General features: G+C 32.8%; 1 protein-coding gene across 4 annotated transcripts in view; it reads left to right on the plus strand.

The window, feature by feature from the left end:
• Positions 1 to 25743, plus strand: part of LOC135139419 (cyclin-dependent kinase 14) — a 193940-nt gene that overhangs the window by 165950 nt on the left and 2247 nt on the right. For all 4 annotated transcript variants that reach the window (XM_064069639.1, XM_064069641.1, XM_064069640.1 and 1 more), the window contains 5 exons: positions 5801 to 5997; positions 11572 to 11663; positions 11720 to 11894; positions 16762 to 17163; positions 22062 to 22314. In XM_064069639.1, coding sequence (XP_063925709.1) covers positions 5801 to 5997; positions 11572 to 11663; positions 11720 to 11894; positions 16762 to 17163; positions 22062 to 22314 — 1119 coding nt within the window. The remainder of the gene's footprint in view (positions 1 to 5800; positions 5998 to 11571; positions 11664 to 11719; positions 11895 to 16761; positions 17164 to 22061; positions 22315 to 25743) is intronic.

Here is a 25743-nt window from a genome sequence, read left to right on the forward strand (position 1 = left end):
GGTACGCATTTTCCGGGGTCTCCGATAAAAATCCCAAAAGGATTAAATTAATTACGAGTACACTCCCTGAGCGAGCAAATCAACGAAAAGGCTAAGTTTGAATACGTAAGAGTCCTTTTTATGCGCGGATGCATCGCATTAAAGACGGAAATAACAAGGCCAATTAGAAAAAAAGGACCGAAGGGAGAAACGAAACCCTTCGCCGTTTTAACGGACGTTTATCAGTTAAGAGCGTGTGCTGTGATGTAGGGGGAGTCGGCGCGAGTTGGAGTAGTGACGAGTGTGCTCGTAATAAAAAGAGGTAGTGTTTTTGGTTTTGAATGTGAGAAATGTTGCTTAATTTAGTGGATTTAATTTTGCTTTAAGCTGTGCCTAAAATGTCGGGTTAGTAACCACAGCCGGAGAGATAGGAGTCGGGTAGCTTCATTCATTAATCATTTCGAAATCACAGTCGTGAAATAAGGTCCCGGGATGTATATTTTGACGACGTTTCGCACACTAACAAAATAAATTACTTCTGTCGACGAGTACGTGCAATTACCGACCGTAGCGACTGATTATGTCTTCACCAGCATTTTCGTCATTTGACATTCCCTTGTTTCATTTGGCAGATAGACGTTAATTTGTGGTTCCTTGCTAATTTTTGAAAATATAAATTGTTTCGTGTGGTAACTAAAGCAAAACTAAATTAATTTGAAGTTTGATTGTGTTGTTAATAATCAAGACATTTTTATTAAAAAAAAAAATGCAGATATAAAAAACTATTAAAATGTACACACAGAACAAGTTATTATTCTGTCTTACAAACACGTCAGTCAGACATTCGGGCAATTCCGGTCCTGTCCAACATTTGACGACCGCCAACTTCGATCGATTTTTTTTTTATTGTAATGTTCGAAAAGTAGATATTCTGTTCTTCCAGTACCGATTAATGAGTGCGTAGATTCCAAACGGGCCAGGATTTCGAGCCGAAAACCAACCAATACGAGTAGAAAACTCCAAAAATGGAATGGTAAAATCCGTATTACTCTCTTTGTCCATTCAAAAGTTATAGGCCGTTAAACTCACAATTTAGTTTTTGAGTTTTGGTGAAATGAGGATTTCACTTAAAATAATGAAAATTTTCAACAACCGATGGTAAAAATGCACTCAGCTGGGCAAAATTAGTATTGAAACTTAAATTTCAGGACGCTTGAAACATGTTTATTTTTTGATCAATATTTCCTGTGCTCTTTCCTGTCAAAATTTTCGAATTTAACCCATATCAATCTAAATATCTCGGTTAAACTTACCTCGATTCGATTTGTCTGAAAATTACTCAATTCCCTAATTCGAACCTCTTGGAGAATAGTCTGTGACGAAAAAAAAAAATAGAAGGGCTCCTGATTTTTTTTTTTTTAATTTTTTAACATTCGAATTTCTTAAAATGACGTCCGATTAATGAGTGCGTAGATTCTAAACAAATTTATTTTAAAGATTTTAGTACTTCCTAAGATAAGACTGATTTGACAAATGACATACCCTCCAAGAAAATAGAAGGCAGGTGGGTGGGGTTAGTACTTGCTAAGGTAAGACTGATCTTGGCAGATGACATACCATCTAAGAAAATGGAGGGTGGGTGGGTGGGGCTAGTACTTACTAAGATAAGACTGACTTCAACAAAATGAGATACCCTCTAAGAAAATAGAGGGCGGTTGAGGGGGGTCGCATTTGATAACATAAGACTAGTATTTGACAAGTCCCACTCGAAAGAAAAACATAATTGGCCCCACCCACCCACCCTGCCTCTATTTCAGTGACTGATTTTATCCAGTCAGAAGAAAATGAACGATCTTATACTGAACAGAAATAAAATTAGTCGTCAGAATAAAAAGAAGGGGGAGTACTCGGGATTAGTACTTGCTAAGAGAAGACTAATTTAGCAAATTACATATTCTTCAAGAAAATAGAGGGCGCGTGGGCGGGGCTAGCACTTGCTAAAATAAGACTGATTTTAACAAAATAGAGAGCAGGTGGTTGGAGCTAGTATTTGATAATACATATAAGACTGATTTTGGCACTTTTGACACTTGACTTTCGACTATTTTTCAACTATAAAACTAGCTAATACGACTAGAAAACTCCAAGAATCGAATGGTAAAATCTTGAATACGTTCTCTTTGTACACTGGAAAATTATGGTCCGTCAAAGTCACAACTTTCGATTTCACGATTTTTCAGTTTTTATAATTTTTCAATTGTTTAAATTTTACATAATTTTTATATTTATTAAAATTTTCTCGTTTTCCCAATTTTTCGTCATTTCAATTTTTTCAGTTTTTTAATTTTGGGATTTTGAATTTCACGGTTTTTTGATTTTTCAATTTTTCGATTTTTAAATTTAAAATGTTTCAATTTTTGATGTTTAAATGTCTTATTTTTCGGATTTTTCGACATGTTAATTATTCGGTTTTAAAAATAGCTTTTGAGTTTTGGTTAAGTAAGGATTTAGCTTAAAATAGTGAAAATTTTCAACAACCTTTCAACAACCGATGCCAAAAACACACTCAGCTAGGCAAAATTAGTATTGAAACTTAATTTCAGGAAGATTGGAACACGTTCATTTTTTGAACAATTTTCCCTGTGCTCCTTGGTGTCAAAATTTTCGAATTTAAGCCGTATCAATCTAAATATCTCGGTTAAAGGTACCTCAATTCGTCTGAGAATTACTCCTTTCCATAATTCGAACCTCCTAGAGAATAATCTTTAACAAAAAAAAATGTAGAAGGGCTCCCAATTTATTTATTTATTTTTTTTTTTTAACATTCGAATTTCCCTAAAACGATACTGTGCGATTAATTTTTGCGTATATTCCAAACGGTAAAAGATTTCAACCTGAAAATTTAGCAATGCCACTAGAAACCTTCAAGAAATCGGATGATAAGAACCAGAACAATGCTCTCTTTGTCAATTCAAAAGTTATGGACAGTCAAACTCCCAATTTTGGTTTGGTTAAAGGAGGATTTCGCTTAAAATAGTGAAAATTTGAAACAACCGATTCCAAAAACACGCTCAATTGAGCAAAATTGATCTAGAAACTTATTTTTAGAAAGATTGAAGCATACTTCATTTTTGAGCAAATTTGCTCTTTTCAGCCAAAATTTTCCAATTTAGCCAAATCGAGCTATCTAGCTGAAAATTACTTCTGTTTCTGATTCGAAAATAACACCGGCCGATAAATGTGTCTGTGGACTCTAAAAAAAAATAAAAAAAAAATATTCGCAAGTCCAGAAAACTATAGGAAATCGAGAGGTCAAAACCAAAATACGCTCTCTTTCAAAAGTAATGAACCATGAAACTCATAATTTGGTCTTTTGAGTTTTGGTTAAAGAAAGATTTCGCTTAAAATAGTGAAAATTTTCAACAACGGTGTCCAAACACGCACTCAGCTGCCCAAAATTAGTCTATAAACTTAATTTCGGGAAAATTGAAACATGTTTATTTTTTGAACAATTTTTATGGTGCTGTTTTTTGGTCAAAATTTTCGAATTTAGACCACCTGAACTATCTCGATTAAACGTATCTCAATTTGTCTGAAAAATACTCCTTTTCTGAATTCGTAATTCGAACCTCCTGAATAAGAATTTGGCTCCAAAAAAAAATTTTTTTTTAATATGTTAATAATCGTGTCTCCCAAAAAGACGCGTTCCGACAATTGTGTGTAGATTCTAAACCGACATACCGAAATGAAAATATACTCCAATCCCCAGAAAACTATAGGAAATTGAATGGTACGAATTGGAGTGTCAAACTCACGATTTTGGTTTTTTGGGTTTTGACTAAAGAAGAGTTTGGCATAAAATCGTGAAAATTTTAAACAATCAATTCAAAGAATGCACTCAGTTGGGGAAAATTGGTCTAGAAACTTAATTTTAGGGAGATTGAAACCTATTTATTTTTTTGAACAATTTTTCCTGTTCTACATTTATATTTGTCTGAAAATTGCTTCTTTCCTTAATTCGAACCTTAAAATTGTAGAAACGCTTCTGATTGAAAATAAACACCACGCAAATATGAAATACTGTTACGAAATAAACCTATACGCCACCCCGGTACGATGGCAATGGGCCGTCGAGAACTTTCTCGTATGTAATGACGGGTGACTCATCGTCAGGATGGCCGAGGGACGTTCGAAAAGCCTGGAAGCGGAAGTCGCGATGGGTATTCGAGAAAGACCTCGACCGCAGAAGTATGGGTTTAAATAGAGGCCCAGTTGAGTCAAGAGAAGTTGCGCCGAATTTATTTTATACATAATCACTGTAATAGTCGTGTAAATTCGAGTTAGTAAGAAATAAATTGTTGAGTTTAACCCACGCCGATTTTACTCGCCCGTTCGTCGTAACAGTGCAATCAAAATCAAAGGTAGGCCGATTTGGTACGCATCCTACATTGCTAGAATGCCTGAACAATAAAATCTCCAAATTCAGCTTCTTGAACAATTTCAAGGTCCTTTCTTTCAAAGTGTATCAACAATATGGTAAATGAACTGTTGTAAATCTCTAGTGAGAAATCGTTAATTTAAAATAAATTCAGCCCGAATAATTTGCAAACAATAAAAACAAAAATTACACCTGTTTATGAAGTAATCAAAAGTTTTACACAATTCAGATTAGAAAATCATTAATAAATTGATACCACACCAATTACACTCGTTGCGGAGGACTGTGGTGTCAAATGCGAATCATTTTTGTTTACCCATTTGCCCGTATCGCTAATTTTACCACGTGTGTTTTCCGAACAGAATTCTACCTGCATTGTCTTACAAAAATTACGCACTAACCTATTTATTTCTTATTTCTATTTTTATATATTTATTCGTTCATTCATATATGACATGATTAATACTTAATATGGTGGAAACTTACTCTTTTTTAACAAATTTTCGTCGGAACGTATTAAAGTAACTTTGTTTTAAGTGGAAAAACCGATGTAAGAGGTGAATTTTTTATAGTAAAAAACGAAATAATCTGGAATACGAAGGTGTCTTGATTAATGTTGCAATTTTACTTAAAAAGTTTCAGTTGTCGGGGCTTTAAGAAAGCATAGAAAGTTTTTACACGAAAGCTCTCGGTTTCCTCGCTTTTAACAAATTATAAAACGGTGCAACAGTAGTTTCAGCGCTAAAGCAATTATAGGACCATTATTTGAGCAATTTTTCTTAAGTACAGCTTTAGAGTGAAAATATTTTGAGAAGAACACACCAATGAAACAACCAGTAGACGTTAAAGCTCCCTTCTCATAGTTTACTAAAGTCGAAACTATTTTATTAAATCTCCATTTTTTGCGATAGTCTGTTATGAAATTTAAAACACAAAAATTTTAATTATGTAAAATCTATTAAAAAAATCAGTTCCACGTTAATGAAGTACCCTTAAACTCAGCCGTAAGACTTGTATGCAAATTTATTAATCCTCCTTTTGGAACACGCTCTTCGAGTGTACTAAAAGCTTGCCAAGGTGATTAATTAATTCCCAGCTCCAGAACACTGCGTATAAAACCACGACCGTCCGAAACCCTGAAAACGCTCGAGCTTGTTACCCGTTTATTCCTCTCCATTTTTCCAAATTCCACATTACACGCCTCTCCCCTGCCGTTTTACACGGCTTTGGCCCTCCCCCTGTCCTCATAATAGTAGCACACGACGTTAAAAGTTGAAAGGCTTTTAAGAGCGCCTGACAAACCCTCTTAGCTTATAGATATTTTCCTTCTGAAGTAGGGTGAACGGATTCTGATGGGGGATTTTTCTCTCTTTTCTGTTGCAGAATTGTACAATGTGGCCGGTCACGAGAGGGTGAAACGGCAACTTTCCGTGTCCTCCGACAGCAAACTCCTCGACGAAGACATTCGGGAGGAGACCAAAGTGATACTAAGACCGAGAAAACCCCCTAGACCCAAGTCGGAAGTTTTACTCAATCAAGGGTCCGATCACCGGCGAACGAAGAGGTATTCCGCTTTCGGGGTGAGTGGATGTTTGCATTATTTAGTGTAGGGGTCGCGAGGGGGTGGATTAAATCATTGGAAGTTGAGAGATTGCAGCCGCAGGGGCGGCTCTTTAGAGGGTGGCTTAATTTATTGTTTGTGTTATTGGGACAAAACAGGAGTCGGAGCGAGAAGGGTGCACTTGGTTTTATTGTCTTAGTCGAGCTTTTTTCCATGGAATGACAGTTATAATTAATTTTAAGGGTCTAAAGGGATTTGGCCATTTTAGTAAGCCATACAATTGAAAATGGCGATTTTGAGAAATGAGACTCAGTGAACCAATAAATAATGTTCAAATGAAATTCAACGAATCCAAAAATACAAAGCAGCGATGTCGAGGGTACAGAACTCAATGTGTTTTCAAATTAGGCTTTTACTCTCGATAAGTATTTAATATTTTGACTATTCAAGCTGATCAAAAAACAAATAATTGCAATAACATAATTACTATTTCATAATTAATAAATTAGATAATTAGCACTCAGTTCTACTAGAACTAGAACAATTTCTCTGTATATATCTTGAACTGATTTTTTATTTTTTTTGGGAAACTTAACAGTTACTGAATTATTTTCATCATAGATCTTTTTTGGAAAACCTGTATATATATATATCCGTTTCACGATCAAAGTTATATAAGTCAAAACGTCTAAAACACTCTCCCCATCTTTGTTCATAATAAATATTTCTCCCAAAAAGTCAAAATTATAACTTCCAAACAATAGCATAACTACACAAAGATTGTAAACAATCTTGATAACACAAATTTATCAGTAATACGATGTACAATGCGATAAAAAGTTTGAGGAATTTCCCAACATTTTCCATTGTTTTTCTGTGATAAATGTTGTGACACGTTTTTCGTATTATTGAAGTCCAAACAAAAATATCTTGTTTACTGTGTCAACACTACCAAATCACTGCTTAATACGTAGGTGTCGTAAAATATACAATGACTGTATAAAAATAGAAATAAATACGGAAATCATGATTGAATTCGGATTTGTTCCTACGTTAAGCTCAGTGTTAATTGCAGTTGTTTGATTTTGGATTTAAAATAATCTGAAGTCTTTATTCAGATAGTTGTTAAATGATGAAATAAAAATTTTAGTGTTTTTACTTTCCAGTAAGAATTTCTTTAAAAAATGTGTATACACAGGGCGAGTCACTAAACGCGTGTTCCTCGATATCTCATTAATTTATTATTAAAAATATAAAAAAGATGAAAGGACAAAGTTTTACGATTCTGTGAGAACTTTAAAATCATATTTAACTGTACAGAGTGTACACAACTTTTTTTATGAAACACCCTATATATTTTTACATATTTTGATTGATCTCTCCTCAGGCTTTACAATCATAGTTTATTTCTGAAACTCCCATGCGACGTTATTCCAATGTTCTTGAAATTTTTTGTAAGGGTTCACAAAACAAAAACGCGGTAGGGTTGTTTTTAAAATCTGTGTTACAATATTTTGTGGAGAGATAAATAAAAGTATATACTTTGTTGTGGTATAAATGAAATTAAATTTTCATGTACAGAGTGTTTACAAAAACATAATTATTACAGTTTTCAAATACATGTCGATATTTTAGTTTTTTAAATAAAAAGTTATTTTTTGTTCGCTTTTTTTTTATTTTCTGTACTGAAAGTTGATAGTCAATAATGAAATAGAGGTGTTCTATTTGAAAAAATTAAAATTGTATCGCTATTTGAAAATTGTAAAGTCTAGACTTTTTTATAGACACACAGTATAGTAAAATTTGATTTGATTGACACCACAACAAAGCGCGTACCTCTGCTTATCCTCCCTCAAAAAACTGTACGATGGATTTAGAAAATAACTCTCTTGCGATTTTTTTGTGGACTCTTCCATTGCCAAAAAATTTGAAGAAAATTGGAATAACGTGGCAACGTCGCATCGGAATTTCAAAAATAAACTTTATTAAAAAATCCCAGGAGGCTAATGAGAATATATAAAAATATATAGGTGTCATCTAAAAACACTAAGTTCAGTGTTACACCTATAAAGCACTCTGTATAGTTATTAACTTATTGTGGGGAAAGCATGTTGCAAAAAAAAAAATGTTTCGAATTCCAGTCAAAAAATGACTTCATTTTAAAAGGATAAAGAGTAAAAATTTCGTTTTCTTGTGACTACCAGGTGGTTTTTTAGATGTCTGCTCTAACTAGCCATGACGCTTACATCAGCACTTTTAATTTCACTAACGTCATGGTTAACTAGAGCAGAAATTTAAAAAATCACCCGATATAATATAGATATCCCCGCAATTTACCTTTCATATGACGAATGGCAATTTTCATATTTTCGCGACGTTTCATGACCCCAAGAGTACGAAAAAGTAGGTCTCGCGATTCCGTCTGTCTGTGTCGACTTTTATCAGATAGATAATCTCCGAAACGACTAGCCGGATTGTTGTCAAATTTTATATGTAAGTATGTTAGGAATGTCCGTGTGGATGATAAAATGCTAACCAAAACTTTTAATCATCCCACCAACAATTTTATGACGTCCACTCAAATTTTGTTTTAGTAAACGTCATTTAAATTGTATAAAATAACATATTCCTATACTTGTGATTTATGAATCCGCCTAGACATCTAAATTTTTGCAAAAAAAATCCAAACTGCATCAGCGTTTTCTACCGGGATAAGAGCATTGGCATGTGATGAGTTCTGTGGTTGTGCCGTAAAAATGTTGAATTACTAACGTTAGTTCGACTGACACATGAGATCATCAAGTTTGCCTATTAATGTTGCACGTGACTTGCACGTGCTGTAATTGACATACATGTCTTTGATCGGAATACTTTTCAATAGGAAAACCCACTAGAAACAGGTACATCTTTACGCTTTGTCAGTACATTCATATTTTTGGAGCAATTAGTCTTGTCATTTACCCAATTTTCCCGGCACTCCGCTAATCCAAATATAAACAATAGTAGAGTGTGTTTTCGTAGCATAATGCGTTTGAATCAAAGGCAGTGGCGGAGTAGGGGTGACTAAAGAATGATACGTTAATGAATTCAGAAAAACAAGCTCTACAAAAATCTTTGAAAAAATACATATTACTTCCCGAACGTAAGCTACTTTTTAAAATCAAATTTTGTAATTTTTTGGACTGTAGGCGTTATTACAGTAATTTTAAAGGTTATACTGTTTAAGATTACATTAGACTATAACTACCTATAACTATTTTCAAAATTTTCACTCATAAAAATAAAAAAAAAAGTTTAAAAGGGTTTTATTAGATTATGAATTCTACTTTATTGAATTATGCTTTAAACCAAAAAATGATAATTGTTTCAAAAATACTAAATTTTCTAAGAAAGATGAACTAATTAATTAACCAGTTTTTAATTTTTTATAATTGAAAAAGTTGCACAATTTAGTTAAAATTTATTTAACTATATAGTTCCGGTGCCTAGAGTCCTATAATAATTAATATACGATTTGATTGATTTTTACATACTTCACTGCTGAAAATAATAGTTATTTTCTATATAGTGAGTAGAAAAAAACTATTAATCAACTGAGTTAAAAAATTAATCTAAAGTGAGTTCGAGAGAACTTCCCTCAGTTCTGAAGTACACTAATTTTTTCGAGAATTTAAAAAATTTTGATTTTGCGAATTTTATTTATTTTTTTTTTTATTATTAAGAACAATAACAAACAAAATCAAGACAAATTCATGAACCACAAGTATACGAATATATCGATTTATAAAATTTATGTCATGCACAAAGTAAAATTTTGAAATGACGTCATCAAATTATTGGTAGGGATTATTGGCTAGCGTTTTACAAACTACACGATATTCCTAACATACATAAAATTTTACCACAGTTGATCTGGTAATTGTGGAAATGATCTTCCTAATAAAAGTCGACGCGGACAGACTACCGGAAATGGGAAACCTATTTTTTCTAATTCTAGAGATAACGAGACCTCGACAAAACATTAAAAAAAACCGTTCAAGAACCAAAAAAGCTCCAAAGATATTTCCAGATTGGAAATAATAAAAAACATAATGGGGGATGTTTTCTCGACGTTCCATGGCTTATGAATGCGAAAATGTCGATCTCCGCTTCCGTCGGAGTCTGGACGATTTTATTGACCACGTATTATTTTATTCACAAAAAGAACTGGACAAGATAAGTGAATCAAGCTTCCATAGATCAATGAAAAGCAATGCGTTTTTTTTTTTTGTTTGTTTAATTAAATAGTAATTTCTGAAACTACTGAACCGTTTGCTGTAAAATCTCTCGTGTAGGTGTTTTAGGGCCACCAAAATTTGTGTGTTAATTTTCACCAATAATTTTAGTTTAAGTATTTTTCAAGAGTTACGAGCTCTAAACGTGTGACTATAATATACTATGTAGTCACGTTCACTCATCATGTGAGCACGTTTACTTATAGTACATGACGAACTCAAGACCAAAATTCCACGACTGAAGGATTTCCTTGTGAAGCAGATACTGTTCAATTTGGAAGTGCAAAATTAACCAAGCACTGATTCTGTAACCGCACGAAACTGCTGTTTTTTATATCAACAATCAACATGTAATTGTAGAATAATGTTGCTCTAACCGGTTTCAGAGAAGTTTAGCAAAAATTCGTGTCGATGTAGCTTTGCATGAATTTGGTGTAATGGAGAGTGACATTCCAAAATCTGCCCTCATTAAAATGTAATTAATAATATTCTGTCATCAATGCTAAATCTATATAACCAAGCAGTTTTCATTTCAAGGCTGCAGGCTAAAGATCGTCCATGGCACTGAACCGGAAACGAATATGTATCTAATTTGAATGCCCCGAACGATCGTCCATATCATTATTACACAACTTCCTGTTCAGAAACGTCAGCACAAAAAACAAAACTCCGATAATAATAGACACACGCGAGCAACATTTTTCGACGCTCTAGCTCTCATTATAGTAAAATTAAACATAACAAGAGTCAACGTCGTTATATTAAGCTGCCCCGTTTCGGCCACAACGGTAGCTGCACATCAGGGTAATGCCCTACCAGCGATTACAAGACCATGTAATACATTCCGCCTAGTCCAATTAAAAGGGAAAAAACATTTAAACGCCTCACAATTAAGATGGGTATCGCCTTGTTGGCTTTAACTGAGTCACGTAAATAATTGTAATGGCGGCCGATGCTCGTTTGAACGTTCCCTTGTTGCTGGATAAGTCCTTTTTAATGGAATCGAAACTGAAATCCGAAGCGATTAGGATTAAGATTAGAGGGTGAGGCAAATTGTAAACATTGTAATCGCTCGATTGTTCCAATCTCCCAGGGGGTTAAAAATTGGCGTAGCTTCAAATTTCGCCTTCCAGAGGAATTTGGATTGTGGGGTAGTTTTTATGAGATTTTCTAGTGTAGATGTAGTTAAGGTTAGGCTTCAGAACTCGGAGTTTTGAAGTTTTTTACTTGAAATTATTTAATTAATTTAAACGTAAAATTCTAAATGGGGGACCTACTGTAAGATGTGTGAAAAATGCTTATTTTGTTTTCTTTTTCAGGGCGACTCACCGTTCGGCAAATCGGAAGCCTACATAAAACTAGAACAATTAGGTGAAGGTTCATACGCGACCGTGTACAAAGGATTTAGCAAGTGAGTTTTAAAGCTAAGTCGAGTTGATGTTCGTAATTGGTGCTTTTGTTCCGCAGTTTACAAAACCAAGTCGTAGCTTTGAAAGAGATTAGACTCCAGGAAGAAGAAGGTGCCCCGTTTACGGCGATCCGGGAAGCCTCGCTTCTTAAAGAACTGAAACATGCGAACATAGTCACATTGCACGACATCGTCCACACGAGAGAAACTCTCACGTTTGTTTTTGAATATGTCGTAAGTATTTATTTGGTGGTCAGTTTTTGGCGTGATTTATAGCAGTTGTTTAGTATGTGGAGAACGTTAAATTATAAGTAGACCGCAATTTTTAAAAATGGGGTTGCATCACTTGCTTTAACTATGCCTAGAATAGTGAGAAGGGTCATTGATTCAGTTAGTATCACCTCATAATTGCTGATATTGATATTCTCGAATCGTGTCAACTATAATCCTCCTATCTAAGAGGACGTTTCAACTGATTGTTCAAAACTACTACCTGTATAGAAAAGAAATTTGGGAAAATATCCACAAGTTAAAACAACATTTCAGAAATTGTTAACTTTCTTGTAGCACTTCTTTTCACTTTTTTTCACTTTTTCAAAAAAATCGTTATTTTTTTTAATGAATTGCTACAAGGTTTATACAAGATTATATAGCAAAATGTTCGAATAAATTTAATTTGAAAATTCCTTTCAATAATGCTTGATGTAAATTGGCTATTGTTAAGTGAAAAAAAAATAACCATTCTTACATATTTCTGCGATTACGATTCCTTCAACCATGATTGAAAAACAGTTTTAAGTTTTATGTTCGAATTTAATCCGTTGTATATTTGTGGATACAATAATGTTTTCTCTTTCATTTTCATATAATATCAAAATATGTATTTCAAAAATAATAATGTTCTGCTTATTAGGCGGAACATTGATTTATCCATATTTATAGATCGGATTTAAGCAATATAATTGACGAAAATCCGTTGAATATTTTCTTAAATTGTTGTTTTTTTTTATATATACAGGGTTATTCAGCTAAGATGACCCATTTATGTTTTTAAAATAGGCAACCCAAAATACCGATCCACCTGAATCTGGATTGCAAAATATGTTTCAAAATCAAATTGCATCAAAGTTAATTGTCAAGTTATAAAAAAATATATATTTTTTTCCATTAAAGAATAAAAAGTGAACTTCTTGAAGAAAATTGTTGTGTTTGTGTGTCTTTCAAATGTGTATTAAATAAAAATTTATATATATTTTTAAGTACAGCAATTTCTGTATTTGCAGTATCTTTAGTTTTTTCAAGATTTCGGTATAAAATACGCAATGTAAAATTGTGAAAATGATTGTGTTATTGAAATGTAATGATGGATAATAATGGGTACATTCATGTTTTTTCGACATTTCATGACGGTATAGTATGAAAAAGTAGGTCTCGTATTCGCGTCTGTCTGTCGTGGGTATCGATCTTTATTAGACAAATATCCCCGAAACTACCAAACCAATTGTTGTCAAATTTTCTTTGTATATTATATTATCGTGTATATGGTAAAATGTTACCCAAAATTTGTCTAGTCATTCCGCCAACAATTTGATGACGTCATCGCAAAATTTTACTCAGTACGTGCCATATAAATTTTATGAAATAATGTACAGCTGTACTTGTGGTGTATCAATTTGCCTAGATTTTGTTTATTATTATTATAATTTTTAATGTCCAATAATTCTCGTAGTAAAGTTGCTCTTTAAATACATAATACCAATATTTTTCTTATACTGTGACTGATTTATGTATTTTAGCGTTCCTACATATCTCTACTTGAAATTAGAAGGGTTAGTTTAATTTTATAAATTTTGAAAAAGCTGAGTTCATTGGACTGTATTTCAGGGGGTTTAAATAACCCTGGGCCTATAAAATACACGTATAGGTTATGAATCCGCGTTGAGTTTTTACCCGAAACTTTCAGAGTGTTGTTAAAAAAAATTGGTCGAAGGTTATTTCGACAGAACTTCCCTCGCTCCAGTAGAGTAAATAACACCCCCTCAATCCCTGCACCGCACTTGGAAGCACGGGCTGCACAAATGCGGACAATATAAAATATATTTAAAACAGATAATCAATGGGAAAGAATGTATTCTTAATTCCTAGTACTTGTTTAACTTTAACAGTAGATAACGTCTCTAATAAAAATAAATACAGACAGACAGACAGACGGAAACGGGAGACTACTTTTTTCGTACTGTAGGGTTTATGAAACGTCGAGAAAATATAAAAGTGGGCCTTCGTCCGATGGACTCGATTACTATACTTTCTTAGCTGACGCTCGGGAAATAAAAATCAAAATTGTGTAACTACAATTTGCATTTTATTTAATTACAGCTCCCGAAAACAGCAACGATTAGTCTTTAGTTTATGGTTTTGTATCAGGGCAACATCGAGTTGTAGTAAATCAAAAATGGCTAACCAGATTTTCCAAAAAATTTGGGAATATAGTAGTGTTATTATTAATCGGTGATCTCTACCTAGCTAAATTAATAGGTGTTGGTCACTTGCACGCCGCGGTTAGTTTATCCCGTGCGGCAAATCTAATCCCTAAAAAGGTTATAGGACGCTGGCGCACAAATAAGGGATTATAAGGATTGTCATTGCGTACAGGTGTTCAGCTCATAAAAAGCGTCGTACACTGTAATTTCGTCAACTTCATAGTAAGTCTAGCAGTACAGAGATAAAAATATCAGCAAGTCTGCTTTTCTAAAAATTTAAGAGCAATAAAAATATTTGAAGTTTAATAAATAGGTGCGTAATTGTGCGAAAGTTAAATTATTTGTCCGAGTAATATATATTTCAATCTGACTAACGCTGTCTCCGGTAGGATTAAGACCAACTACAGATTTTTCTGACCGTGGCGTACAACTGACCCATGCCTAAATTAATTTTTTTCTGGAAAAGTCACGTGAAATATGCGAATAGCATGCTTTTTTAATTTTAAATTAATGCACACTTAAGTATCTTTATTTTAACTTATAGGGATAAAAATAAAATAAAATTGGCAAAATCAAATTTTATAAATTCTCGCAAAAATTGGGTAATTATAGTGTATTTCAGGGGCGGGGGAAGTTCGATCGAAATAATCTTGGGCCATTTTTTTTATTTTATTTTATTTTAGACATTACTTTCAAAGTGATGTGTTTATGGTAAAACGGTAACCAAGATTTGTCTGTTGATCCCCACCAAAAATACATCATTTTAAAATTTGTCAAAGTAAATCTTGTTTAAAATATACCTGCTAAGAAAGACTGATTTTGGCAAATGAGATCCCTCTAAGAAAATAGAGGGTGGGTGGGCGGGGTTAATACCTGGTATGATAAAACTGATTTTTGCAAATGCCATACCCTCGAAGAAAATAAAGGGTGGGTGGGCGGGGCCAATACTTGCCAAGATAAGACTGATTTTGCGAAATCATATACTCTCTACACTTCATTTTCTTAGAGGGTATGTTATTTGGTAAAATCAGTCGTATCTTAGTAAGTACCAGCCCCTTCCACTCGCCCTTCATTTTCTTAGAGAGTAGATCATTTGCCAATGTCAGTCTTATCGTAGCAGGTACTAGCCCCGCCCACCCACCCTCTCTTTTCTTGGAAGATATGTCATTTGCCAAAATCGGTCTTATCTTAGAAGCTACTATATAATAGTTAATATATGCATATAGAATCTCTATAGTATCTCTAGAATCTCAAGAGTCTCTGGCATCTCTGAAATTTCTTTTATCACTGGGATCTCTGCAATCTGTGCAATTTCTGGAATCTCTTGAATCTATAGAATCTCTAGGATGTTCGGAATTTCTAAAAGCTTTATAATAAATTAAATAATAACATTAATAACACTAAAATATATATAATCTCTAGAATCACTTGATTTCTAGAACCTAGTGAAAGATACTACTTATGATTTATTAATTCGCCGCTACTTTTAATCTAATCCGTTTAGATTTAAAAAAATTAAAATCACGCAACAAAATTTTGCACTTTAACTTGGAAACTAAGAAACCGATTGGTCGGAATGTTTGCATACACTTTATTTAAACTTATCATGACTATCGTAAATTCTTAATTAGATTTGATTTATTCATCTCTTTTAGAAACTGGATGACGTCATCTCGAAATTTTTAGAAGTAAAGCTCACTTGAAATTTGTGGTGGCATTTACCTAAATTCACCCAAATTCTGGATACACGGTAGTGTTGTGGTAGAATCATGATTAGAATAATGGAGTGTTATCATTTTTTTTTTTTTTCGACTAAATTGTTTCCACTAATGGAGTAATTTCTCCTTGTTTCTCTGCATTTTTCTGTAGGATATCACACTTTTAATTAAATATGCCCAAGATAGAGCAGTAATTGGCTGTTTTATTAATTACTCAGCACCTGTAAAGTTATCTCGGCAGCTGCAAAATCTGCACATTTCTTTCATAGAAACGTTTCAGATAAAAAAGCATGCGTCACATAGAAGTAATTTTAGAACGTTCGAAAGGTACAAAAAAATAGGTACAAAATTTTGTCTGGTACACACGACACACTTTACACAACACTGGATATTACTTATATGTTGCAATGTGTAATAGCATGATCTTTCGTCTTATCTAGCCAAAGAGATAATTAAATAAATTTCCATATTTGTAATTTACCTATTTCCGCTAACACGCCCATTCATTTGCTACCACCAAAAACTAATTAAATAGTAGCAGTCGTAAATTAATCGAAAGTGGAGGAAAAAAATCTGCACACTTGAAACTATATATTAAAGCAAATTTTTATCATCCAGAGAAATTGAGTGTTAAACAGAGTGGAAGAGATCTAATATTTGATTTTCCCCCAGCGTAACATAAAGAGAATTACATAACAATAAAGCCATTATTAGATTCTCACAAATTTAAAGTAAATTTCTTCCTTACAGTTTTTAAAATCCACCAGAGCATAAAATTGCTCACATTCACCAAATCGTAAAATCCTCGTTAACTGGTTAGCAACGAAAATTGACATTAGCGCCCATTTTTGTGACTCTTTTTGTTCTAAGACAGTGTAATAAATCAAGTCGTTTTCTTTGCAGCATACCGATCTGTCTCAGTATCTTGAGCGACACAGTGGCGGTCTGGATCCCCGCAACGTTCGGCTGTTTCTCTTCCAGTTGTTGAGGGGCCTATCGTACTGTCACAAGCGCAGGGTCTTACATCGAGACGTCAAACCGCAGAATTTGCTCATCAGCGAAATCGGCGAGCTAAAATTGGCCGATTTCGGTCTAGCAAGGGCGAAATCTGTCCCGAGTCATACTTACTCACATGAGGTTGTCACCCTGTGGTACAGGCCGCCCGACGTTCTGCTCGGCAGCACCGAATATTCTACCTCGCTGGATATGTGGGGGGTGGGATGCATATTCGTCGAGATGATCACGGGCATGGCGATCTTTCCCGGAGTCAGGGATACATACGATCAACTAGATAAAATATTTAAGGTAAGAGAAGGTGTTACATAATTGACAAAAAAAAGAGTAAGATCCGGGAAATTGCCAAACATTTATTTACTCAATATTCTAGCGACTGTTACGATATTTAGAGAAATGTTAACATGTAAACAAAAGTAGACAAGTCGTCATAATTATAAGCCGTTCAGGATGTTTTTAGACAAAGTAAATCTAGTAATTTTAAAGATCCTAATGGATAGTGAAATTTATCACATTATAGTGGAAATACCCCTTGTCAAAAACACTTAGTAACTTTTCGTAGGTGATTTCTTATATGTTACGAATATGTTGCTATGGATAAATCTAAATCAAATTCGTAATTATTGAAAGGTAGAAGTACTAAAAAACGAGTCAATAGAGGATTTTTTTTGTAAATTGAATTTTTAAGTTGGGAGACTCATTAATTAGTAGTGTATGTCCTCTGTTTCCAATTGTTATACAGTAGAGCCTCGGTAATCGGAATTAATTGGGGAAAAATTGTGTTCGGATTAGCGATTTGTTCGGATCAGCGAATTTCTCAAAAATCTGAAAAGGAATTGAATAACAACGTCATACACTGCTGAAAACAAACTTCAAGAAATAACACTTAATTTTTTTAAACAGAAATAAAGTATTCTTAAGCAACAAAGGATAATAGATACGTTCGAAAACAATATTACTCCGTGACGATAACACACTATCTTTTTGGAATCAACACATTGGGATCTATATCCCTGAATTTTTTCAGAATTTTTAGACACCTTTTTTTTAGTGAAATTTTTCCATCAAATTTCGGCCAAATTTTCGACATTTTCGACACACGAAATACATTTTCTTGTACATTTCGAGTTCTAGAACTCACTTCCGGCCTGGCTTCTTTGATAACTGTAACCGTTTTCCCAGAATCGACCGTTGAAATATCGAAATTTTTAGAAATTTTAAAAAAATCGCATTTCATACCCATTCTAGCGAATATTTTCCTCCGTGACCATAAACATTCTATATTTTTGGAATCAGCAAATCTAGATCTACATCCCAGAATTTTTTCAGAATTTTTAGTCAACTTTTTTGAAAATAAAATTTTTCCAATGGTCCCCCCTTCTTCAATTTTCGGCCAAATTTTGACATTTTCGAAACTTCACTAAATACATTTTCTTCTACATTTCGGGTTCTAGAACTCACTTCAGGCCTCGTTTCTTTGATAATTGCAACCGTTTTCCCAGAATCGACCGTTGAAATCTCGAAATTTTTAAAAATTTTCAAAAATTCGCATTTCATACTTTTTCTTGCTAACATTTTGCTCCGTGACCATAAAAATTTTATATTTTTGGAATCACCAAATCGAGATCTACATCCCAGAATTTTTTGACAACTTTTTTTTTTAGTGAATTTTTTCCAATGGTTCCCCCTTCTTCAAATTTCGGCCAATTTTTGACATTTTCGAAACTTAACCAAATACAATTTCTTGTGGATTTCGTGCTCTAGAACCCACTTCCGGCCTCGGTTTTTTGATAACTGCAACCGTTTTCCCTGAATCGACCGTTGAAATATCGAAATTTTTAGAAATTTAAAAAAAATTCGCATTTCATACCCATTCTAGCGAATATTTTGCTCTGTGACTATAAACATTCTATATTTTTGGAATCAGCAAATCAAGTTCTACATCCCTGAACTTTTTCAGAATTTTTAGACAACTTTTTTTTATGAAATTTTTCCAATGGTCCCCCCTTCTTCAAATTTGGGCCAAAATTTGACATTTTCGAAACTTCACTAAATACATTTTCTTGTACATTTCGAGTTCTAGAACCTACTTCCGGCCTCGTTTCTTTGATAACTGCAACCGTTTTCCTAGAATCGACCGTTGAAATATCGAAATTTTTAGAAATTTTAAAAAATTCGCATTTCATACCCATTCTAGCGAATATTTTGCTCCGTGACCATAAGCATTCTATATTTTTGGAATCAGCAAATCTAGATCTACATCCTTGAATTTTTTCAGAATTTTTAGACAAATTTTTTTTAGTGAAATTTTTCCAATGGTTCTTTTTCAAATTTCGGCCAAATTTTGACATTTTCGAAACTTAACTAAACACATTTTCTTGTACATTTCGAGCTCTAGAACTCACTTCCGGCCTCGCTTCTTTGATAACAGTAACCGTTTTCCCAGAATTGAAATATCGAAATTTTTAGAAATTTTAAAAAATTCGCATTTCATACCCATTCTAGCGAATATTTTGCTCTGTGACTATAAACATTCTATATTTTTGGAATCAGCAAATCAAGTTCTACATCCCTGAATTTTTTCAGAATTTTTAGACAATTTTTTTTTAATGAAATTTTTCCAATGGTTCCCCCTTCTTCAAATTTGGGCCAAAATTTGACATTTTCGAAACTTAACTAAATACATTTTCTTGTACATTTCGAGTTCTAGAACCTACTTCCGGCCTCGTTTCTTTGATAACTGCAACCGTTTTCCCAGAATCGACCGTTGAAATATCGAAATTTTTAGAAATTTTAAAAAATTCGCATTTCATACCCATTCTAGCGAATATTTTGCTCCGTGACCATAAGCATTCTATGTTTTTGGAATCAGCAAATCTAGATCTACATCCTTGAATTTTTTCAGAATTTTTAGACACATTTTTTTTAGTGAAATTTTTCCAATGGTTCTTTTTCAAATTTTGACATTTTCGAAACTTAACTAAACACATTTTCTTGTACATTTCGAGCTCTAGAACTCACTTCCGGCCTCGCTTCTTTGATAACTGTAACCGTTTTCCCAGAATCGACCGTTGAAATATCGAAATTTTTAGAAATTTTAAAAAATTCGCATTTCATACCCATTCTAGCGAATATTTTGCTCCGTGACCATAAGCATTCTATATTTTTGGAATCAGCAAATCTAGATCTACATCCCTGAATTTTTTCAGAATTTTTGACAACTTTTTTTTTAGTGAATTTTTTCCAATGGTTCCCCCTTCTTCAAATTTCGGCCAATTTTTGACATTTTCGAAACTTAACCAAATACAATTTCTTGTGGATTTCGTGCTCTAGAACCCACTTCCGGCCTCGGTTTTTTGATAACTGCAACCGTTTTCCCTGAATCGACCGTTGAAATATCGAAATTTTTAGAAATTTTAAAAAATTCGCATTTCATACCCATTCTAGCGAATATTTTGCTCTGTGACTATAAACATTCTATATTTTTGAAATCAGCAAATCAAGTTCTACATCCCTGAATTTTTTCAGAATTTTTAGACAAATTTTTTTTAATGAAATTTTTCCAATGGTGTCCCCCCTTTTTCAAATTTCGGCCAAATTTTGACATTTTCGAAACTTAACTAAATACATTTTCTTGTACATTTCGAGTTCTAGAACTCACTTCCGGCCTCGTTTCTTTGATAACTGCAACCGTTTTCCCAGAATCGACCGTTGAAATATCGTAATTTTTAGAAATTTTAAAAAATTCGCATTTCATGCCGATTCTAGCGAATATTTTGCTCCGTGGCCATAAACATTGCATATTTTTGGAATCAGCAAATCGAGATCTACATACCTGAATTTTTTTAGAATTTTTAGACAGCTTTTTTTTTTAGTAAAATTTTTCCAATTTCTTCAAATTTCGTCCAAATTTTGACATTTTCGAAACTTAACCAAATACATTTTTCTTGTACATTTCGAGTTCTAGAACCCACTTCCGGCCTCGTTTCTTTGATAACTGCAACCGTTTTCCCGGAATCGACCGTTGAAATATCGAAATTTTTAGAAATTTTCAAAAATTCGCATTTCATACCGATTCTAGCTCCGTGGCCAGAAACGTTCTATATTTTTGGAATCACCAAATCGAGATCTACATCCCTGAATTTTTTCAGAATTTTTAGACAACTTATTTTAGTGAAATTTTTCCAATGGTTCCCCATTCTTCAAATTTCGGCCAAATTTTGACATTTTCTTGTAGATTTCGAGTTTTAGAACTCACTTCCGCCCTCGGTTCTTTGTTAACTGCCACGTTTTTTCCAGAATCGACCGTTGAAATATCGAAATTTTTAGAAATTTTTAAAAATTCGCATTTCTTACCGATTCTTTCGAAAATGTTGCTCTGTGACCATCAACACGCTATATTTTTGGAATCAGCACGTCGGAATATATATCCCCGAATTTTTTCAAAATTTTTAGACAACTGTTTCGAAAATGAAATTTTCCACTACGCAAATTTCGACCCATTTTCGACGATTTAGTATTTTATTCCATTTCGATTAATTCACTACAAAAATTAAAGTCATCAGTAGGAATGTCTTCAATATTAAAAATTTCCCATATTAGGCTGCTAAAGTAAGCTTTTCACATTATTCACAAAAATTTTACTACGCCCCGAAAGCAAACCATTTTGTCCATGAATCAGTTTATCCAACGTGAAGAAAAAATGTCATAGCTCACTTTTGTCTAAGAACCTCCTGAACGGTAATAATTCCTACGTGTGTTATACAAATTACCTACCTATAATAATTCCTATCATCATGTCAATTAAGTGCTCGCTCGTTCGACACAAATGTCCCTAATTGCGTAATTAGCATCGTAAATCAGCTTATATGATCAGTGTAAGCTTATCAAACGTCATTTGAGATTGCTGCAGGAAGTTTACAACCTTCAACAGTCGTCGTCGTCGTTGTCTACGGAAATCTGCAGGGAATTAAATTACGATTTAGTTTGTGTGTTTTCTGTATCCACCATTCGAAATTGGGTTTGTCGTAATGTGAAACTCGTTAATTTTTTGCGCTGCCTGCTGCTTTACGCAAGTCCAAACCTTGTAAAACTTGGTAATTTAATGAAGGATATTTTATTTGGTTGTCGAAGTCGAGAAAACTCGCCTTGTACGCACCGGAGGAACTAAATTTGTAATTTTTTTTTAGGTATTAGGAACTCCGACAGAAGAAGACTGGCCCGGCGTGACGCGACTGCCGGGGTATAAACTCCATAAAATAGGACAGTATAGATCTAGGAAATTGGGGCTGTGTTGGCCGAGGTTGCACGACGTCGTCCACGGCGAAACCATGGCGACGTCGCTCCTCCAGCTGGACCCCCAGAAGCGGTTAGGTGCCGACGAAGCAATGGTGCACCCATATTTCAACGGATTGCCTAAGAAGCTGCTAGAACTGCCCGACGGTGAGTGCACGCAGATGCCGCAGTACACGAATAAGGCGATGAATTTTTTATTTGCCACTATTGGGACCTCGTAAACGCAAGAGATACGAATTCACTTTATTAGTTCTTAGGAACGCCATTTCGGAAAAGAGAAAAACAGTGTAATTTTTTATGTGCGACGTTTTACGGGTTCAAGTAGTGTAGTTTCTGTTTTCATGTTTTCTTGACGTTTCATGACTTCTCGAGTACAAAAAACTAGATCTCCCGTTTCTGTCTGTTAATTTTTGGAAAAAAAATCAAAATTTTATATGATTACGATTTTTCGAATTTTCGATTTTTTTTTCCGGTATTTCAGTTTTTGGGGTTCTTCAGTTTTTCGATTCTTCAGATATTCGATTTCTCGATTTTTTCATTTTTCAGCTCTTCAGTTTTTCGAATTTTCAGTTTTTGACGTTTCTGAATTTCCAGTTTTTCGATTTCTGAATCCCTCGATTAATCAATTTTTTGATTTTCCCGTTACTCGATTTCTCGACTTTTCAGACTTTCGATTTTTCAGGTTTTCAATTTTTCGATTTTTAAAATTCTCGACGTTTCAGATTTGGGACTTTTTCGATTCAATGTTTCTTCCAATTTTGAATATTTCGATATTTTGGTTTTAGGCTTTTTCAACACATATTTCGATTCTTCATTTTTCCATTTTTAAATTTTAGATTTTTCGTTTTCTCGATTTTTCAGTTTTTAGAATTTTTAAATTTTGGATTTTTCAAGTTTTTGATGATTCGAATTCTCGATCTTTCGATTTAATCGACTACTCAGTTTAAAATTTTTCGCTTTCCCGATTTTGCAACTTTCGCTTTCTCTGTTTTTCGGTTTTTCAAATTTGATATTGTTTAATTTTTCGATTTCTCAATTTTCCGATGTTTCAGTCTTACGATTTTTCAATTTCTTAGCTCTTCAGTTTTTCCATTTTTCAATTTCTGACGTTTCTGAACTTTCAATTTTTCCATTTCTCAATTTCTGGATTAATCGATTTTCTTATTTTTCAGTTCTTCAATTTTTCGATTTTTCAATTCTTCGATGTTTCAACTTCTCGATTTGTCGGTTTCAGAATCAATCAATCTTTTGGTGTTTGGATTTCTCGATGTTTCAATTTTTCAATTTCTCGAATTCGGGATGTTTCAACTTTTCAATTTTCCAATTTTTCCTCATTCCAGTTTTGAAATTTTTTAATTTTTCAGTTTTTCGATTTTAGTTTTTGCGATTTTTTAAATTTGAAATTTTAGATTTCTCGATTTATAAATTTTTTGATTTTTAGACTCAATTTTTAAAATTTTAAATTTTTCACTTTTTTTGATATCTCTATTTCTCGATGTTTCGATTTTTCTACTTCTCGGTTTTAGATTTTTCAGTTTTTAAATTTTACGATTTTCGGTTTTGTTTTATCAATTTTTCGATTTTTCGGCTCTTCAATTTTTCCATTTTTCAATTTTTGACGTTCCTGATTTTTCAATTTTTCGATTTCTCAATTTCTGAATAAATCGATTTTTTTATTTTCCCATTTCTCGGTTTCTCGACTTTGTAATCATTCGATGTTTCAGTTCTACAATCTTTCAATTTTTCTAATTTTTAAATTTTAGATTTTACAATTTGATGTTTCGATTTCTCGATTTTTCAATGTTTCGATTTATCAATTTTTGTATTACATATTTTAAATTTCTCAATTTTTCGGTTTTTTGACTTCTCGTTTTCGATTTTTCGGCTTTTTAATTTTTCAGTTTTTCAGTTCTAGTTTTTGCGATTTTTTAAATTTGGGATTTTCAGTTTTTCAATTTTTTGATTGGTCTATTTTTCGATTTTGACCTATTTCGATTTCTCAGTTTTTCGATTTTTGGAATTCTCGATCCAATTTTTAAATATTTCCCATGATTTAATTTTTCAATTTCCCAGTTTTTCGTCGTTTCAGTTTTGGAATTTTTCAGTTTTTGCAATTTTTTAAATTTGGGATATCGATTTCCCGGTTTTTTGATTATTCAGTTTTTCGATTTTTAAATTTTAGATTTTTTGATGTTTATATTTTTTAATTTTCCAATTTTTCGATATTTCTAATTATTCAATTTTTAAAAATTTAGAATATTTGATTTCTCGAATTTTTCGATTTTTCACTTTTTCGATATTTCAATTTTGCGAATTTTAGATTTTTCAATTTCTTGATGTTTAGTTTTCTTGATCTTTCGATTTTTCAACTTCTCGATTTTCGATTTTTAAAATTTTGGATTTTTTAATATTTCAGTTTTTAAAATTTTCGATATTTCAATTTTTTTATTGTTCAGTTTCTCCATTTTTGGATTTTTAAATGTTTCGATTTTTCGATCATTTGATGTTTAGATATCTAGGTTTTTTAATTTTCGACTTCTATTTTCCAATTTTTGGATGTTTCAATTTTTCGATTTTTCAACTTCTCGGTTTTTCGATTTTCAAAATTTTTGAGTTTTCAATATTTTAGTATTTAAAATTTTCGAGATTTCAGTTTTTCGATTTCTCGATTTTGATGTTTTGATTTTTTGATTTTAAATTTATCAATTTTAACTTTCGGATTTTGACCAATTTCGATTTCGCAACTTTTCAATTTTCGACTTCATTTTTCCAATTTTTGGATGTTTCGATTTTTTAGTTTTTCAATTTCCCGATTTTTCGTGATTTCAGTTTTGGAATGCCAGTTTCACAATTTTTCAGTTTTTTAATTCTTTCCTATTTTACATTTTTTTGCGTTTTTTTAAATTTGGAATTTTCGATTTCTCGGTTTTTTGATTTTTAAATTTTAGATTTTGGATTTAACAATTTTCCGATTGCTTTGTTTCGATTTCTGGATTTTCCGAATTTTCAATTTTTCAGTTTTTATAATTTTTTAGTTTGTTAATGGTACTCAATTTTTATAATTTTTTAAATTTGAAATTTTTCGATTTCTCGATTTTCTAATTTTTCAATTCTTCGTTTTTTTCAGATTTTCGATTCTTTTAATTCTTTGATTTTAGACCTTTCGATCTTTAAAATTTTAGATTATTCAATGTTTCAATTTTTCGATTTTTCAACTTCTCGGAGTTCAATTTCTCGGTTTTTCGTTTTTTAAAATTTTCGATGTTTCAATTTTTCGGTTTTTCGATTTTTTAAATTTTTGAGTTTTCAATATTTTAGTATTTAAAATTTTCGTGATTTCAGGTTTTCGATTTCTCGGTTTCTCGAGATTTTGAGGTTTGGATTTTTTGATTTTAGATTTTTCGATTTTTAACTTTTGGATTTTGGCCAATTTCGATTCCGCAACTTTTCAGTTTTCGAGTTCGATTTTCCAATTTTTGGATTTTTCGTGATTTCTGTTTTGGAATGCCAGTTTCACAATTTTTCAGTTTTTCGATTCTTCAACTTTTCGATTTTTCATTTTTTGCGATTTTTTAA

Source organism: Zophobas morio, unplaced genomic scaffold (assembly GCF_036711695.1).
Source record: "Zophobas morio isolate AGI-343-1 ecotype UQ-CSIRO unplaced genomic scaffold, CSIRO_AGI_Zmor_V1 ptg000031l, whole genome shotgun sequence".
NCBI lineage: Eukaryota > Metazoa > Arthropoda > Insecta > Coleoptera > Tenebrionidae > Zophobas > Zophobas morio.